This window comes from Leptinotarsa decemlineata, unplaced genomic scaffold (assembly GCF_025532065.1).
Source record: "Leptinotarsa decemlineata unplaced genomic scaffold, Ldec_3_MD MMD2_P_RNA_scaffold_9, whole genome shotgun sequence".
Classification (NCBI taxonomy): Eukaryota; Metazoa; Arthropoda; class Insecta; order Coleoptera; family Chrysomelidae; genus Leptinotarsa; species Leptinotarsa decemlineata.
The window spans coordinates 15,868,124-15,887,590 of record NW_027412536.1 but is presented as its reverse complement, the minus strand read 5'-3'; the positions used below and the strand labels follow the sequence as shown (position 1 = coordinate 15,887,590).

General features: G+C 35.4%; 1 protein-coding gene across 3 annotated transcripts in view; it reads left to right on the top strand.

Annotated features, from left to right (window-relative positions):
- The window catches only part of emp (epithelial membrane protein), a 226,157-nt gene that overhangs the window by 190,267 nt on the left and 16,423 nt on the right, over positions 1 to 19,467 (top strand). For all 3 annotated transcript variants that reach the window (XM_074170711.1, XM_074170710.1, XM_074170712.1), the window contains 2 exons: positions 10,827 to 11,033; positions 17,451 to 17,677. In XM_074170711.1, coding sequence (XP_074026812.1) covers positions 10,827 to 11,033; positions 17,451 to 17,677 — 434 coding nt within the window. The remainder of the gene's footprint in view (positions 1 to 10,826; positions 11,034 to 17,450; positions 17,678 to 19,467) is intronic.

Genomic DNA, 19,467 nt, shown 5'->3' with positions numbered 1-19,467 from the left:
ATATTTTTGACGTAATTGCTTGGTCTATAAAGATAACTACAAAAACTGACTCAGCTGATATTGAATTGAGAACTTACAAATGATAATCTTATTTTTTTTGTACAACTCAGATTGGATCAAACTAGACCACAAATGGTGATGAAGAGTGTCATGTGATGGGATTACCGGCTCTCAAACCCTCCTTCAACATAAAATTCATTAGATGATCCAAGTAACTCATTCATCTGCCATTTTAGGAATATCATAATCAACAATAAATTATTTCAGATCCTCTTTCGAGAGATTTATTATTTGTGTCATGAAACTGTATGATGTGCTACTGGATCAAATATAAAAAGGTTCAACAAAAATACTTCTAATAATTTTGATGGAACTGAGTAGAATAAAATCAGTATTCAGTAGTTTCTTCAATAAACAAGATTGGATGTAAAACAGATAACAAAGCAGAAAACCATTAAAGATGGTAATAAGCTCTTTCTCAAAAATTCATGTCCTGATTCATTTTCCAGCAATTTATTATACTGTCAATTTTTTTACTGCTTTATAGATACACTGGAATTGGGTGATGAAAACACATTATGTATATATTCACAGTAATTATCAATTTATATTGAAATTACTCACGGAAAGTGTTCAAATGACTTGGCACATTTGATTCCACCAAGAGCGGTACATATCAGAAATACGCGACGGACTGTGGCTGCACAACTTCACTGTTCAAGAACTCTTTTATTTGGAGAACTGCGTTTATATGGAATAAACTTCCTGATAACGTTTATCCAAATGGAACTGCGTTTATGTGGGATAATCATTAGATTTAATCTCCAGCGATTCAAATCCAATGTGCATCAATACTTCCGTACAGGCACCGCTCTGAGAGCGGCTTAAGGATTTTCTCGTACTGCTTGTGTTTTGTCTCTAAAAAAATCTATTGTAATTCGAAAATAAATGATTATTGGAAATTCAATTTATCTGTCTAAAAAATATCCGAAAATATTGTGAATTTTGCTTTTTTCTATAAGGTTGTTTCAAAATTTTTGACGTTTTGATGTCATATGTTTTTATGACTTCATATCTCAATAATTGTTCATTTCACTTTGTTGTGAAACAAAGTGAAATGCGATACAGAATTTTGTACTCTATACATTTTTCCAAATTCTTTGCATCTTTTCAGCTCGGTAATATATATCATGTCGCTGAGCAATTTTCGGACAATTGTTTTCTTCGAATTCAAATTGAACCAAAGCATTGCCGAACGGCCTAAAAAAATGAACAGGCGTTTGTCAATGCCTCGAAGATGAGTTTCGAAGTGGTCGCCCTACACTAATCTAGGACGAGGATTTGAAGACTCTTGTGGAGACTGACCCATTAAAAACGGTGTATGGGATGGTGGAAGAACTGGGCGTCAGCACCCATGCGGTTTTTTGATGGTTCAAAACGTGTTGAAAAGTTCAATAAGCAACCGGGTCAATTTGAACAAAAATACCTCTGATATCCGCCACTACATAAACTTTTGTTTGTTTCCACATATACTTTCTCCTCAAATGGTTTTTTAATTCCAATAATTGTGTTTTACTTTATATAATATTGTCTTATGTTACATAACGATACGGTCTCATACGGTTATTGGATTGGATAATATAATTTGATTAGGCGTTTCCTGTTTCAATGACACATTCAGCATGATGTTTATTCATTCATGCAAGGTGGTGTCGAAGTCAGTAATTCAATAAGAGTTATTGCAAACTAAAAATTTCAACAACAATGTTAACGATGAATAAACATCACCAGAAATATACAAGGGGCATCAAAATATAAAAATTAAATGATTTCAGTAAGTTCGAGGTTGAAAAAACTTTACGAGATTCCATTGTTTAGAAAAAAACTTAGTATTGTCTACAAGTATACTATAATATTTCAAAGTAGATAACCGTTTAGATGGCATCCCATGAATTCAAAATGAGACTCGATGTTCATAGATTAAAAAAAACATACCTTCAAAAATATTCATCAAGTAAATGTAAACAACTTTTTGGAGTTTTTTTTGCTATAATTGTATAAACGTAAAGTGACTCTACAGTTAAAGTTCAATAACATTATATGTGCTTATTCACACATCGGAAAAGTCTAGGGATATTTTTATAACATACTAAATATCATAAAAATAAATGCATGAGGTCGTTTAATTTCGATTAAATTGGTACACTCGACCACCCTGTAGATTTCTATGGGTTGAACAAAGCCTGCAAAAACGGTAACTAATCTTTTATCAAGTTTTTTACAAACTGTAGGTTTTCGGCTAAAATGAATAATCTGAAAGTGTCGAGTTTGTACATTCTATGCAGTTCTTGCTCAGCAATTAAACTGGAAATATTGTGCTTTAACATGGAACGCCATCACTTACCATTGGCTGAGATGAATAGAGCTATAGGGCGTCTTCAAGGTGGCATGCGACAAAATGATGTAGCTCTTCGTTTGGGGGTCTCCCAAAGTGTTATCAGTCGATTGTGGCGGCGTTTCCGTGAAACTGGCAGTCCAGCTGAACAACATCCAGGGCGAGGACGCGCTACAACTGCAGTTCAAGGCCGATTTTTGGTCTTAACCGCAAGAAGACAACCGACAATCACAGCACCTGAGTTGGTTAACGTGTTGCAGCAGACGCACCAGGTAACCATTGGTCGTGATACTGTCAGAAATCGACTGCATGAAGCAGATCTCCACAACAGAAGGCCACTTAGATGTCCACCTTTGTCAAGAGGCAATCGCGGTAGAAGATTAGAGTGGTGTCAAGAACATCAAAACTGGGATGCAAATGATTGGGCCACAGTTTTGTTTACAGACGAATCCAGATTTGGATTTCATCCAGCTTCTCGTCGAGTAATAATGAACGTTTGAGACACGTCCAGGAAGTCCACACATACAGAGTTGGTACAGTAATGCTATGGGGCCGAATCATGATCTCAGAACCGATCTCGTTTTTCCAAATCGCTTCCTCACAGCTCGACAGTACCTCTACACCATTCTTCTACCTATCGTCCGTCCGTTTGCTGGTGCTGTTGGTGAAAACTTCCTCTAATGCACGATAATGCTCGTCCACATGTCGCGCGTCTAGTGACTGACGGGCTCACCTACGAAGGAGTTGATGTATTGCCATGGCCAGCACAATCACCGGACCTGAATCCCATCGAGCATGTCTGGGACATGCTTCAACGAAGAATTACTTTGCATATGGGGAACATTCACACAAAGTTTCAATTGAGAGAGCTTTTAATCGCTGAATGGGCAAATGTACCTCAACAAGACATTGACGATCTCATTTTGTCGATGCACGATAGATGTAGGGCCGTAATAAACCAGCGTAGAGGCCATACTTTGTACTGATTCCAATTTTTTTTGTATTATGATTTTTTTTCGGGGTGCCAAAGAAGAGCCATATTTTCTTTAGTTTTGCTTATATGCGCACTCAGTATTTTTGACCATTTAATAAATTTTGTTGTAAGTTACATTCGTTTAATAATCACCCGTCAACTGTTTTTTCCCTAAAGCGATCTAAAAAAAAATATTGCCATTTTTAAAAATATCCCTAGACTTTTCCGATGTGTGTATTATTGTCTATAATGAGGAACTATCTAAAGTCAATTTGAACAAAATACAACGTAAAATTAGATTTTCATTCAATTTTCGTTTTAAGTTATTAAAAAATACGATACGAAGCACAGCTTTGATACAATTACTGGGTATTGAAGTTTTCAATTCAATTCAATTAAAAAAGTATTCAGTTTTGGGTCGATACAAGTATTTTGTGTTGGGGTTTTCAGGGGGCCCTGCTATAGGCTTATGCCTCTTCAGGTTTGGAGTTAGTGTGTGAGTTGTCTTTGGTTATCACGTGTTTAATTCGCTCTCTCCGTAGTTCCGTTGTGGTGGTCCGGGTCCGTTGCGGTGGCCAGTTTCTCTATAGGTTCAGGTTGTTAGGCCAGAGGTGGATGTTGTTATATTTCAGTTTCTTCCGAGATGTAGCTGTCCACTATCTGATTCCCAGTGGGTACTCCTCCAGGATGTCTTCGATCTGCTCCGACGGATCTTGCATTTCTCCCAGAAGTCTGGCTGGGGGAAACGGGAGCTTCTTCCTAGGTATCCTTCTGAGGCCTTCATGGGGTGTCCATGATGTGGTCAGCGTGTTGATGGTGGCGGTGTTGTTGCTGCACATCGTTCTGGTAGCATATCGTCCTTGGAGTTCCTGAAATCCTAGGTTGACTGGTGTAGTATTTACTAAATTGTATAAGGTTTGAGATGGATAGCAGTATTGGTTGTGGATGTTACGTAGGATCCTTCTCTCGGTTGTTAGGATGCGGTGGAATTGTCTCGGGGGAAGCGTACAGTAGATCGAGGCTTAGTAATCTAGAATTGGTTTGATGAACATTTTGTAAGTATGCAGAAGGGTTTTACTGTCGCCTCTCCCGAGCTTGTCTCTCAGTGCGTTTAGTAGATTTGGTCTTTTCCGGAGTCTGTTTAGAGTTTCTTTCAGGTCGACTTCCCAGTTGAGGGTCCTCGTCAAGGTGACCTCCAAGTAAGTTACCGAGTCTTGGAGTATGAGGTTTTCTCCCAAAAGTCTTAGGTTCAAGTTATCAGAATTTAGTTTAGGGTGGGTATCTCAAAAGTATGGTTTGGTTTTGGTGGGATTAATTTTGATGCGCCACTTGTTGCGCCATTGCTTGAAGTGGTCGATCATAATTTGTGCTTGGATTTGTAAGCTACAGGTGTTACGAGCGGAGGAGTAAAGAATTTTTTGGATCGTGTGGACATCGTGAACATAGATCAGAAATAGGGAAGGAGCAAGGACTGAGCCCTGGGGGATACCGGATTTGGGGCATCGCCGACTTCAACGCGGATTTGTCGATTGGATAGGTAGGAAGCCACTAGTCGGATGAAGTGGTGCGGCAGGCGAATTTGGATGAGTTTCCAAATTAGGTCCACGTGCTAGACCTTATCGAAGGCTTTCTGGATATCTAGGAGGATTGCGATAGTGCTGATAGAAGAGTTGATATTTTGGGAGATGTGGGAATGGAATTCGACCAGTGCATTCTGTGTGGAATATTCGGCCCTGAAACCATGTTGGTGAGGAGGCATAATGTCTTATTCTTGTAGAAAGTCGTTTAGTCTGTTGGTCATCATTCGTTTCAGCAATTTGCTCAGACAACTAAGCAGGCTGATAGGTCTATAGAATTCTGGTTTGGTGAGATCTTTATGTGGTTTAGGAATTAGGATCGTGTTTGCCTGTTTCCAGGCGTTTGGGAAGTAGGCATGTTACTAAACATGCATCAAGGATGTGTTGGAGAAAAGCGAGGGTGGATTCGGGGGGGTTTTTCAGGACTAAGCGATTCACCGAGTTGGGACCTGGAGCGGTATTTCTACCGTGTTGAATGGTTTTGAGGATGTCAACCTTGCTGAATGGGGCTATTAACGGATAGATTAGGTCAAGGGAGATTTGTCCGGGGTGCCTGTCCCCCAGAAGGTTGTCGAAGTGTGCGTGGTTGGGAAGTTGGTAAGTAAGTTTGAGGTTTTCGCGGAAGGCTTCTGCTTTTTCGGAAGGTTTGGAAATTATGTTAGTGTCAATCACTAGGTGACTGTTGGATTTTCGTTTTTGTCCGGTTAGGACTTTGAATTCATTCTTGAATTCCAATCCATCCCTGTACTCAAGTTTTTTTGTCTCCTCTATCAACCTTTTCTGGATTAATTGGTTGATGAGGAGACGTATACGTGAGTTTAGTCTATTTCATTTCGTCTTTAGGACGGGGTCTCTAGTTCGTACGAATGTTCTATATTGTTTTCGTTTGCTTTGGTTAAGTGTTATTAGATAGGGTGAAAGTGGGGTTTGGTCGATTCGTCTAGTAGTTATTGGGGTGGCAATGTCGTCTGAGTCTTGGATAAGTTTTTGCAGTTTGTCAATTAGTAAGTCTATTTGTCTGGAATGATCGAGGAAAGGATTATAAAGGGTTGCAAGTTTTTGGTTGATGAGGGAGTGGAATCGTTTGCCGTCTGTGAATTTGTGATTTAAGTAGGAAAAGGTATCAGGAACTGACGAGACTTCGAAGTTTAGAGAAGTTTTGATAAGAAGGGGAAGGTGATCCAACGTGATCCTGTCCCCAATGAAGGCTCGATAATCAAGCTATCGGAGCATAAGATATGATTAATGATTGAAGCCCCCTGGTGACTCAAAAACGTTGGAGCCTGACAGGGTACTCCGTATATGTTATGGTCAAGAAGAAAATTGGTTAGAAGTCTTCCGTTGGCGTTGGAGTTAGTGTCTCCGAATTGGGTATGTCTGGAGTTGAAATCTCCTATTAGGAAAGCTTTGGGGGAAAAGCTGCATATTATATTATTTTTCTGGAGATAGTTTGAGTAGGATGATTGTAGTAAGCTATAATTGTTTAGTTGGAAAGTGAGTCGATTGCAAGGCAATTAAGATCAGAAAGGTTGGGTGGGAAGTTGTACTTTTTGTGGGCAAGTCCTTGTTTAGTTAGGATGGAAATGCCTCGGGATTGTGTCTTCTGGGCGGTGGGTAGTGTTGTAACCGGAGAAGTTGGGAGATTTTCGGTTAGAGTGTCGGTAATACATAGGATTTGGATATTTTGGAAGTGGAGGAGGGCTTTGGTGTGGTATCGTTTTCTTATTAGGCCCTGGGCGTTTACTGGACCGAGGACGATCAACCATTCAGGCCTACGACCAGCTCAGTGAAGGTAATGTCCAACTTGTTGCCACTGGCTGTGGCGAAAAAGGAGTGGCCTAGGATGGTTTTACAAAGTTGATTCGTGAAGGAGAAGATTTGGGACCTCATGGATGCCCTAAGGTTGAGTAGGAGAGTAGTTTGGATTCTGATGACAGCTTCTATTTGCGTGATGATTGGAGTGATGTTAATGGGTTTTGTATTGTAATAGGAGCTACTTCCTTGAGGTTTTCGGAAGCAATTATCCTTTTGGGGCATTTAATTTAATTGAGTGGGGTACTTCGTTGCCAGGTATCCAGTAGAGCTGCAAAAATTGCCGTATTTGGTAATGGGAGGTAATGAAGTTTTCAATAGGAATGCTTATCATTATATACCTCCAGACCTGAATCTTCTCAGAAAGAAGATACTTCAAGTAAAATGATCACCAAGGAAAGGTATGACCTTCATTGTGGGCTCTAGGTGATTTGATAACAAAGTTGGACGAGCATGGTTTCACGACTCAAGATAAGATGATGCAAGAATTCCGTGTTATTCTCGCAACTAATATAAAAAATCCATGATGATTTTCACACTAATAACTTCACTGAGATGCATTTAGCTCCACGGTAGCTTAATCAGTCGAACTACTTTCACCAGCTGGACTTATTTTGTCTTATCATGGATAGTTTTATTGATTTCCATCAAGTAACGGGTCAATTTATTGATAATGAAAACGACAATTTTAATTCTAGCAAAACAGAACTGATGAGAGTAAACACTTCAAATGGTTACATTTTTCAAATGAATGACATACCGTACTACTCTAATGAGACTCAGAAAAATGATATTTACTTATCCTGTGATTCGAATCATTTCTGAAGTAAAAATTCACAAGAAGCTGTAAGAAGTGTTTGAAGTCATAAACTTGATTATCTACTAAATCGATAGAACTAAAACACCCTCTTATAACAGCTGACAGAGAAAATTGAAGTAACACATAACTTTCAGAAAGATACAAACAGTCTACGGTGAACGTTGAACATATGGATGTATTATTAGATCGTAAAACATTTTGTATTAGCTTCATAGTGGTAGAGTCATAACAATAGCACTTTGAATTGCTGGTGAAATATGAAAACAAGCATTCTGCAAACTTGCGGTGTGCAAAAATTCGTTTGAAAACAACTCCGACAACAACATTGGGAAGACTTTTGAATTTATTCTCTTCACATATTGTGATAACAAGGGACGCTGAAATGGACTAATTGACTGAAGAATTATCCGTGCTAGAAGGATTCTGTCGAAACGAATCCTTTTTGCATAACGTACTTTGAAGCTTCAACATAATGGGCGGGATTAATATCTTTACTGGCACTCATTCGTCATTCGGTGCTTTGAGTCCAAGAATGAATATGAAAGACGAAGAGGAAGTGGAAAAATAGGCGAGAAGGAAAAGATTGACTCTATGCTGGGTTTCAGAACACTGCGGAATCAAAGGCAACAAAAAGCTACAGAGGTAATTAACCCTTCATCAAAAGATACAAATTTTTTGGGAAAGAAATTTTTTGGCTTTTTACTACTCCATCTTGATACAAAAAAAGGATGAGGGAATCTTCCAACGAAAGGAAGGAAGTAATCAAATTTGAAAATGAGTAACTCTATACATGGATGTGTAGATCATGCAAAGAAGTAACTTTCAGACACAAACTGAAAGAAAGTCCTCCTGAAACAGCTACTTTCATATAAACATTGAATTATACGAAAGAAAGAATTCTTTCGAAACAAATACTTCTATATGAACACTGAATTATACAGCAGATACTTTTCTCTACTCAGTTTGTATTTCAAACATTCGTTGTGGAATAAAAATCAGATATCATTCACATGAGTTCTACTTTAAATGAATGGTAACAAATTGCACTTACATAGAACACTGTCATAGTTACTGGTATACACCGATGTTTCGCCTTAAGACACTAGCCCTAAGGTACTGAAGAGTCTTATTTTTATTTCACTACGAATGTTTGAAATACAAACTGAGTAGAGAAAAGTATCTGCTGTCATATAGAAGTATTTGTTTCGAAAGAATTTTTTCTTTCGTATAATTCAATGTTCATATGCAAGTAGCTGTTTCAGGAGGACTTTCTTTCAGTTTGTGTCTGAAAGTTACTTCTTTGCATGATCTACACATCCATGTATAGAGTTACTTATTTTCAAATTTGATTACTTCCTTCCTTTCGTTGGAAGATTCCCTCATCCTTTTTTTTGTATCAAGATGGAGTAGTAGAAAGCCAAAAACTTTCTTTCCCAAAAATTAATCACTCCGAAAAATAAAACCTCTTCAATTCAAATAAAAATTTTATGTTATTGTATAGAAACAAAATCAATGAATGAAAACATTGAGAAAAAATGATAACATCTCATGCCAAGAACGTATCTTACGGTATGACGAATTCCTCAAATTTCATAAGTTCGGACTTCCATCGTCTAATGTGATACAAAATAATTTGAAATTCCTGAAAGAACCAATACAATTGAAATGAATAGCTAGCTGAAAACAACAATTTTATTGAGTAAAAAAAAAACTTGAAATGAAATTACAATGAAGTAAAATACAAGAAAAAATTTGAAAACTGAACAATCAACCAAATAAAAAATCAAAAGATTCCAAACCAAGTTACTTCACGACGTTTCGATTGTTAGTATCCACAATCGTCTTAGGGTGATGACCAGTCATCACATGATTTTCAATAGTATTGGTTCTTGCACGGATTTCAAATCATTTTATATCATACGAGAAGAAACCAGCAAAACAGGAATAGCAGAGCATGTTTGGCCTCATCAACATAATACCAGGTGGTCTCAAGCTGAAATCATCCACAATGAGGAATACTGGTTCAGGAGAAAATTCAAAGAAGCCGCATATATGTTATCCAACAACGCATTTAGCCAAGCTATCATAGTGATAAGCAACATATGGAAACCTATAATCAAGCGGAATACGACCAACTCCCGCCAACCGGTCAGCTCCCGCTAAAACTAATAAAGCGGTGCGGGGGAAGAGGGGATATGTGAAAGCACTCGAATGACCTATAAATAGTCAGATCTCGAAGATAAGTACATTTATTGCCCGAAGACGATTGTGGATACTAACAATCGAAACGTCGTGAAGTAATTCGGCTTGGAATCTTTCAATTTTTATCTCGTGTTGATAGTTGAATTTTTCTATTTCTTCATTTTAGCTTGTATTTTATTTCATTGTAATTTCAGCTTTTTTGCTTAGTATAGTTGTTATTTTTTTCAGCTAATCTTTTTAATTTTCTATAGATTATTTCAGGGATTTCAAATCAATTCATATCATACCAGTTGTTGCCCGCGGCTTCACCCGCGTAGAATTTGGTAGTTGTAATACTAATTAGTACTATGTTACTGTATCGCTGCCGTTCCAATGTTTTGACAGAATCAAAATCAACGAACTTAGGCGTGCGCAGCGTTATAGAACAGTGCTTTCAAAAAATTGTTCTGCAGCGCCATCTAGTGGCGAGTTACGGAAAAATTGATAGCCTAAAAACCTTCTCTATAAAAAATTACTTATACATGTCCAAGTTTCATCACGATCGGTTGAGCGATGTAGAAGTTTATCACTTACCAACCAACCAACAAACATCCATTTTTATATATTAGATTAAACAATTAAAGTCCGAACTAATGAAATTAACCATGAAAAATTGTTAACCACCTTTGTATATTTAATTTCTCAACATTTCAAAATTTCTAAAATTCGTCTCCAAATAAAAAATGATGAAAATAATGATCATCTACTCCTTCCTCAATGAAGTACCTAGAATAGTCTTTTCACATTTTTCATTCCAGATGAAAGAAATAATTGTGACAATCCCATTTTGAGTTTCAGTTAGAAATATCTATGGATTTTATAAATTCAAAAAGATTGGGAATCATAGATCATTCGGGATAAGTAACAATGATTGGCTCCGAACATTCGAATGCGTTAATCACCCTACTAACTACCATAGTTTTCATTTGATTTTTCATTAGAAATGCTTGAAACCGCAGTTTCAAGCATTGATACTTCAACATCTGTTACCATTTGTCTTATTTTTAGAGTGCCACCTCTCAATCGAAACACGCCGCCAGGTTTTTGAGGCTCGCGATGGCCAGCATTATGGACATTTTGAAGATCAAACCCTTCGTTGAAGTGTCAGTGGGTCAGCTATTGTGGGGTTACGAGGATCCCTTGCTCAAATTAGCCAAAGATGTTGTTCCTAAGGAACAGAAATTACCTTATGAAGAATTTGGTCTTATGTATAAGGTGAGGAAAATATTCTCCGTATTTATTTCAAATTTTTGCTACACTTACTTTTTGCTACATTTACTTTTTGAAACATTTCAAAAAAATGTACAGAAAATATTGGAATAATTCAAAATCACTCAACAGTCAGTTACCTGGTCATTTGTAAGCCGTTTTCAGGAGTTTATTACCACTTGTGCTACCTGTACATGTCAGTAAGTCTATAAACTGTATTTTATATCGAAACCACACACTAAAAATCCAAAAATATTCATATGAATATGAATTTTTTTTCCAATTACTACAATTTAAACATTCATATTTGAAATTCCATACTGACTCCTTTAGTTACAATCATACAGGACCTGCGAACGAACTTCATGTAAGAAAATTAAAAAAGGTTTCGGCAATAGATCATAATATTATAACGAAATCGTTCAATACAACAGTTCATTGGATTCAAAGGGATATATATTTTTTGACTTTCTACTTTTCTATCTGTATACAAAAAATGTGGGAATCTTTCGAAGAAAGAAAGGATGCAATCAATTCAAAAAAATTAACTCTATACATAGATGTGTAGATCATGCAAAGAAGTAACTTTCAGACATAAACTGGAAGAAAAGTCCTCTCGAAAAAGCTAGGTTCATATAAACATTGAACACGAACACGAAAGAAAGATTTTGTCATCAATAAAAAAAAATTGAAAAAGATAATTTTGAAAAATATTTGATGATTCAAGAAAGTTTCAGATGAAGGAACATTTTGAGAAATTTTTAATATCATCCTCTATCCAGTCAGGTTTTTGCAAGGGATACAATTTTACTACCACACTCCTGCATACTTTATTCAAGGTTTCAATACAATTAGGTAACTACATTAATATTTAAAATATTTTCATTTATAGGTCTCATAGATTGGATCATTTTTAAAAAATCGTCAGCAAAATGTTAATATAGACGGTGTTGAATCACAATTTCTCTATTTCACTCTGGTGTTCTAGAAAAATCTATTTGGGGTTCCCTGTTTTTTGCCTCAAATCAAATCAACAGCCTTCAGTATTTCTGTATATTCGAATCCACAATATTTATTTTCTATTTGGGGAACAGCTGATTCATCAGTGAGAAATCCTCTGAGGAGACTGCAAAATAAAATTTCGAAATGTATATTCAAATTAGCATATATTGAACCTAGGTCAGATTTATATATACCACGTGATCTTTTAAATATTCACTTCATTTTTCAATCGAAAATTTGTTGTTTCATTCATTCTGTTAGAAAAAATCACAGTTATTCGAGTTTCAATTTCAATCAAATAAATATCATCCATGATTATAATACAAGACAAAGCAAAAAAAGCAAAAAAGCTCAGAATTAGGGAAGAATTTCATTTATAAGTTGAAATATATAATAATTTTTCAAAAAAAACGAAAATAAAAATCAAAAAACAAAATTCAAATCGAAATCAAAAAGGTTTCCGCTTTCCTCCTCTAATTGAAAGTTTGATCTTCATATTACTTTTTTCTTTTTGATTACTTTGAAAATTCAGTTATGTATATTTGTATGAATGTGTGTGTATATGCGTGTTTGTATATAGTGTCCCACATATAGTTCGTGACATATGGATGTTTTTTTAATGATAAATATAATGAAAAGTTGACTCCGCATTTAGTTTGTGTTTGAAAAATGAGTGGAAAAAATTATCTCTCCTTTTGTCATGTGCTACTCTGAATCTGTTAAATTTGATAGTTTTTTCGAAAATTCTCAAAAAATCAGTTTTTAAATGCCAAAGAAAAAAGTTGCTCAGTTTCCAATATTATCTTACTCAGAATTTGGATGCTCTACGGTCACTGCGTATCGAAACTTTCGCTCAGTTCTGTTTCATATAAAATCATCTTGAGTAAAACCCCAAAATATCCAGAAAAATTACACAGATAATCACAACCTCAATATTAAAAATACAGGTTTGTTAACGGCCCCCTTCTCAGATGCAGTTTCAGATATCAAGTATGCGCAATTCATAATAATATTCCCAAAGTCATGCCTTGATGTAATGGTGCTCATATATATGTTCGAACACTTGGTCAACTGCGGTGAGTATTGATGTGTTTATGATGCTCGTAAAAAAACAATAACACGACGCAAACAACAATAACACGAATTTAATCATGTTATCGGTGGTAGGTACTTGGTAGTTTTTTCCACCAATAAGTGTTCAGTTCATCTGGGCCTGGAGCGGCATAGTTCTTAAAACCCACCAGGGTTCTTTGAACGTCATCCGGGGTTATCGAGTTGCGCAGTTCATTGACCTGTGGCTGTCAAAGATCTCTGTTGAAAATTATCAAGGAAAACCTCAGGTTCCGTGATAATTTTTCGCTTGCCTCACTAGTGACTTCTAAGCAGCCTCTAGCATTCGTATCCTATCAAAGCAGTCTGTTTGGTGGTCGGCAACACTCGAAGTGTGATGAATACGTCGTAGTTTGGCGGCTATTGACTGCAATGCGGGCATGAAAAGCCTGTTTGTTGCCCTGTTATCCACATCACATACGAAACGCGTGTTGTCTCGCCGACGTGATCTTAGCCTCCATCTTGTTTACATGCCGTACAATTTCCCGAACCGCGAGGCCGAAATTTTGTCCTTCCGATTCGGAAAGCGATTGGATGACGCTATACAAGGCGGTGTTGATTTGCCAGATGTCAGCCTCATCTATTGAAACACAATGAACCTCTTGTCAGTTCTTGTGGCTTCAGAAGCCGAATTCTGTGGGGCGTCCTGATTATCTCCATCGATGGCATGATGCGAGTCTCCTCTCTAGCCGTGTCAACATGTGGTAGAAGTGTCACTTCGTTACCAAGCTGGGAAAGAGTTATATAGCCCCGCCGCCGAAAATAGGATTCGTTATCCCTAAGGTTTTGGGTGAAGAAGGAGGCATGCTCAGGATTTGTTCCATTCCACAGATCCTACATTCTTGCCATGTACCCTTTTCGCACGAGGCTGTCTCTCAGCTCATGCGTTCACTCAAGGCGTCCGTTGCCAGTGCCGGGTTTGTCATCGGTAGGCAAATCTTCGTTATGGTACCCATCACCTTGCCTCTGACCTCTACGAGAGGGACGATTGTCGGGACCACTTTTTAAGGAACCAAGTTTTGGGTCTACCGGGTAGTTAGCCTTGTAGACTCACCGCTGGTACCGGAAGGAGAATAGTGTTCTCCCAGGTGCGCCTGAGCTGCCTGTCCGGTTTTGCACCGGTTGTCCAGGCTTCACCAACAAAGGCTTCAGATGATAGTGGCCATCGCTCTTTATTTATTATCATCATTATGGTTTTGGTTTTTCTCAAATACTTCCATTGTAGAGACAACGATCGCTTGAACTTTTGAATTCCATTTCGATTCTGTAGGGTTTCTTTATTATATTTTAGTCTGATTTATAATACTTATGTTATTCACCATATTCGAAATTTCCTCTTCATTTCGTTTCTTCCAGACGTAGCTAAATTTATAAAGCGCCGGAAATTGGAATTAAAAAAAATGTATCTTGAAAATGTTGTTAACCATAATTTTCGAAACAAAAAATAGACGATTTTTCTACATATATATCAGAAAAAAGTTCATCAGATATTTTCTTGCTGTGCAAAACCTATTATCTGTATGAATGGGGTTTAGACTACGTGATTCCTTTTACCTTCTTTACATCTTTCATCTACAAATTTCATTTTTTGAAAGTTGGAACTCATGCAAACACTGATGAAAGAGATTTAACTTTTCAACATGTGATTTCTTAGACGGTCAACGATATTGCATCAAAATTTCGCGCAAAAATCAAGGCTAGGTGCTTTCGTCATCCAAATAATATGGCCGTGCCTAACTCTTGATAGCGATAACATATTTATTGTATCTCGATGCCGTCTACAAAACATAATAATAAACACTAGATGTTTATAGAAGTAGCTACTTATTGCTTCTACTAACCAAAGTATATTTGTATTTGTTTTGTTAAAGAATTATGCGACATACTTTCAGCAAAACTGTGAATAAATACAAGTACTATGTTGAATTTTGATCGATGATAACCCCAAGTAGCAAAATTGTTTTATTATTTCATGGTGCTGCAACAGTTTCATTTTGTTGGTATTTTATTATCATTTCCAAAATGCTAACTGATTATATTAGACGAGCCGTGAATATGATATAGTTGTAGGCAATAAAAGTGTTTTATAAATTTGTCATAGAAACGTTCATAAAATAAAATTATAAATACGTTATAAAATAGTCACGAAATCATCACAGAAACGTTTTTCCAACTAACTTATAAAACATATTTTCTTATAAAACTAAATTGTTTTGTAGAAGTTTCACAGCACTTTTCTGTGAGGTTTGTATGCTCTTCATAAAAATTTTTCATGATTATTTTATAACTGCTTCCTGTAGCTTTCTTTGTTTTCATTACCATATTGTATAATATATATGTATGTATAATGATAATTTCCCAACTATTTCATAGTATGGTATATTTACTACAATTCCAAAACAATAAAATAACTGTTATAAAATCAAATTGCTTCGGCTAATATATATTTGCTGTCGCCAAGAATAAAATGCATATCTCAAGAAGAACCAGCTGACATTGATTCCAGAGGTCGTGTAATGAAGTATAATTTGTCAAGTTCAATATGACTAGCGTCTCAATAACTACATACCTAATAACGTCGTGTTATATTGGTCATTAGAAGAAAAATTAAGAAAACTGGTTCGTTTTCGACGAAGACCCACGTAACCCAGTGCTTCAATTTTGTTCTTGCCAAGAACAGGATTAATAATGATTAAAATCCGTCGATTTAAGTGGAGCGCCATTTTTATATACACTCTAATCACTAGCTCAAAACCACTTCGAAATTCAGCCTTTATAATCGATGGAAGAAGCTTTTTAGCCAAAAAATCATGACAGATAAATTTTATCCAAACAATAAGTGAGAAATGGAGTCTTCATTTTCATGGAAATCTATAACTTTAAAAGTAGTCCGACTCTGCCGCAGTACCATCTCTTCTAGAACTAAGTGTTTCTTAATAGTTTTATAGGGGTAACATAGAAGCTAAAATACATTAAAACTCTTGCTATTGATACCAAATTATCTTATAGAATGACGCTATTTTAAAATGATAGCAATTCGTAATACTGACATTAGATGAGTTGAAAATATGAAATACAGCACATATAGTAATATTTACAGATGAAAAGTATATAGATATTATAAGATTATATTATTTAGAATGAACTGAGTTAATTTGAAACTAGAAATTTAATACGTCGAAAGAGTGAATTTTTGTATAGGTAATTAATAATTTTTTTCCAAAATTTTAATAAAAAAGTGGCGCGCTTAAATTTTACTAATAATAGGGCTATATATTTGTCAATAAAATTTCATTCGCAGTTAAAATATCAATCTATGAGGCACAAACAATGTCTTTACCGGTTTCATACGTACAAAAGTGGAATTACCAAAATGGCCTAGTGTCCAAAGCGAAATTACTTCTTGCGCCTGTATTATATTTTATAACGCTTACTTGGAATTACTAAAAAAACTCTTAAAGAATTGTATTCCAATTATTTTATTAGATTCTTTACGAAACCACTTTTTAAGAGTGTTAGAAAAATTTTATAGTAACTGCCGAAATGTTTATAAAACCGTTTTGTAGTGTTTGCAAAAGGCGTTACAAAATATTATTAAAGACTATAATGTTTTATAAAACGGTGTCAATTTCATATTTATATATTTTATATAGAAATACAGTTTTATAATTTGTTTCTCCGAAACCTTTTCACAACCATTATAAAATATAAATTTGTTAGTTGGGAACGATATTCAGTAATTAGAACTGATTCTATATTCTGAGCGAAACTTACTTATTTCAGTTCATTAACTTAGTACGCTTCTTCAAAAACTTGTTTTCACTGCAATTTCAGTTTATACTTTACAGTTTGTACGTCTCAATAATCGATCAATTTCTATTTTTGCTGTATGTTTTGGTCTATGAAAATGATAATTAGCAATTTTTTAACGTCCGCCATAATGGATTTGAAATGCCATTTGAATGATCGAGCATTCTTACGAGAACTAGACGAGTCTTGAAAATTTCAGCCCAATCGGTCAAGGTTAACTGATTCCAAATTCAGTTTCAATATTTGTTCCCGACTAACATTCTAACATATAGATCAAATTGAATAAAATCTTGTTGAAAACAATTCCTATATTTTTGATATTATTTTTCTTATTCATTATGATATATATAGTGTGATGAAAAGGTGCTGTTTCAAGATAATCGGCATTACATTTTATTTGAAATGTGACAGAGTGAACGATATCACCATATTTCAGTGATAATTTACTTCTGTATTGAGAACCACCGTCACAGTTGAAGTGACATCAATTTTTATTTTCAGAAAAATGGTACCTCAGAAGACACATTGACAATATTTACTGGGTCTGAAGACATATCGAAATATGGTCTGATTGACAAATTCAACGGAAAGGATAATCTAACACATTATAGCTCAGACGAATGCAACAGTGTCATGGGTTCAGATGGTTCTATCTTTCCACCACACATGACTGTGAATACTACTATTCATTTATTTGACAAGGACCTTTGCCGAAGATTGCCTTTAGTGTGAGTACATATGATAACTGATTTGTTTTCAGTTTTTTTTGAATAAGAGTACTTGTGAAAAAAATTTTTTCAGATAAATGATCTAGTGATCCCAATAACTTGTTTCTAGGAAGGTTTGTTCACTAACAGGATCATATTTCAAAACAATTGTTTCCCTGCCGATATTTCGAATTTTATTATATTCTTTTCAGGGGTCTGTAACAATGAATTTTATGAACACATAATTACAACCAACTTTTTTTTTTAATATTTTTGAATTATTGTTAAAAATACAATTTACATAATGGAATTAACATAACAAAAAACTCAAAATCGAGAGCAATTACAATTTCCTATCCTGAAATTAATTAGCAATTACAATTTCCTATCCAGGGTTTTCTGTCAAAAAATAATTCTTCGAAACCCCTCATCCAAAAACCAACCAATCCTCTTCGCAAAATACCAGAGCAAACACAAAATGTCATGAAATTACATATGTGAAAAATTCATATGAAAAAAACTTGGTCTGTTACTTATACTTACAAATAAATCAAAGTGGCCTTATCCAATGAGAATACTATTGAAAAATGCTTTTCCTCTAAACAGGAAACTAAAACACCGCTAGATGTACAATCTAACATAGTTCACAATTTGAACTGTGAAAATTGTCCCAAATGCTATGTTGGCCAAACCGAAAGTTATCTCAAAACACGAGTATCTGATCACATGAGAGGTGCTGAAAATCTCAATATCAGGAACTCCACAGCTCCTGTTGATCATGAAAGATAGTACAAGAACATTTTCGATTCTAGATATCCAATCATATTTATTCGAAAGAATTTTGAGCGAAATGATATCCTCAAATAAGACACTAGAAGGGATGTCGATGACCTCAATACTGCATATTTCAACTTGATCGGTAAAATAGCAAAATTATTTCTTCATTTTATTCTAATTGTGTCATTGTGTCATGTCATTGTTTTTAATTTTTTATAGGTATCTAACACGTCTAATGATTTCTGAATTCAATTATAGTTTTAACTTGGAAAAACTCGTTTTCGGTGAGTGATTGTATTATAATTTTATTGTTACTTCTTACAATGACAACAGTTATACAGTTTGTGGCAGGTATGCTTTATAAAATTCATTGTTACAGCCCTGAAAATTTCTGGATTCAACTGTAATATTGGAAACTTATTTAGATTGCATTCAAATGAAGCACAAAAAATACCAGTTCAAAGTTAGCTTTATAAATGTACTCGAAATAAAATACGATGATATGAAAAATCCAGTTCCATGATTATTTCCACCATAATATTCTGTCTATTTTCACAATTATGTACAAATGACTTTTTTCATTTAGTTCAATCAATAAACTGGCTCCTCTTGCTATTCACGCAAAATTTCAATAAAACTCGTCTTTTACATCAAGCAAGAAATTGGATGCCAGAACCCGAAAGTCCTATACCAGACAACATTGTTTCGATCTGCTATAGATCTCATCAGTGGTATTTGCTGGATGATAGATGCGACTCTTCAGTCTTTCTACCCTTAAAAGAACAACTTCAAGTAGGAAAATATCATTAATTTCGCTCAAAGACGGTAAAAGAGTCTGATTGGTTGACGTCAAAGTATGCAAAATGCGACCCAGCGTCTTTTTTTCCATTACTAATTTAGTTTTTCAGATTTGCAACAGAACATGAGTTTATTCCAAACATTTCATAATACATAAACAATAATAATCAAACTTTTTAATGAACTGGTACAATCCTCTATAAATAAAACATGTTCAGATCATGAAAAAAGATACA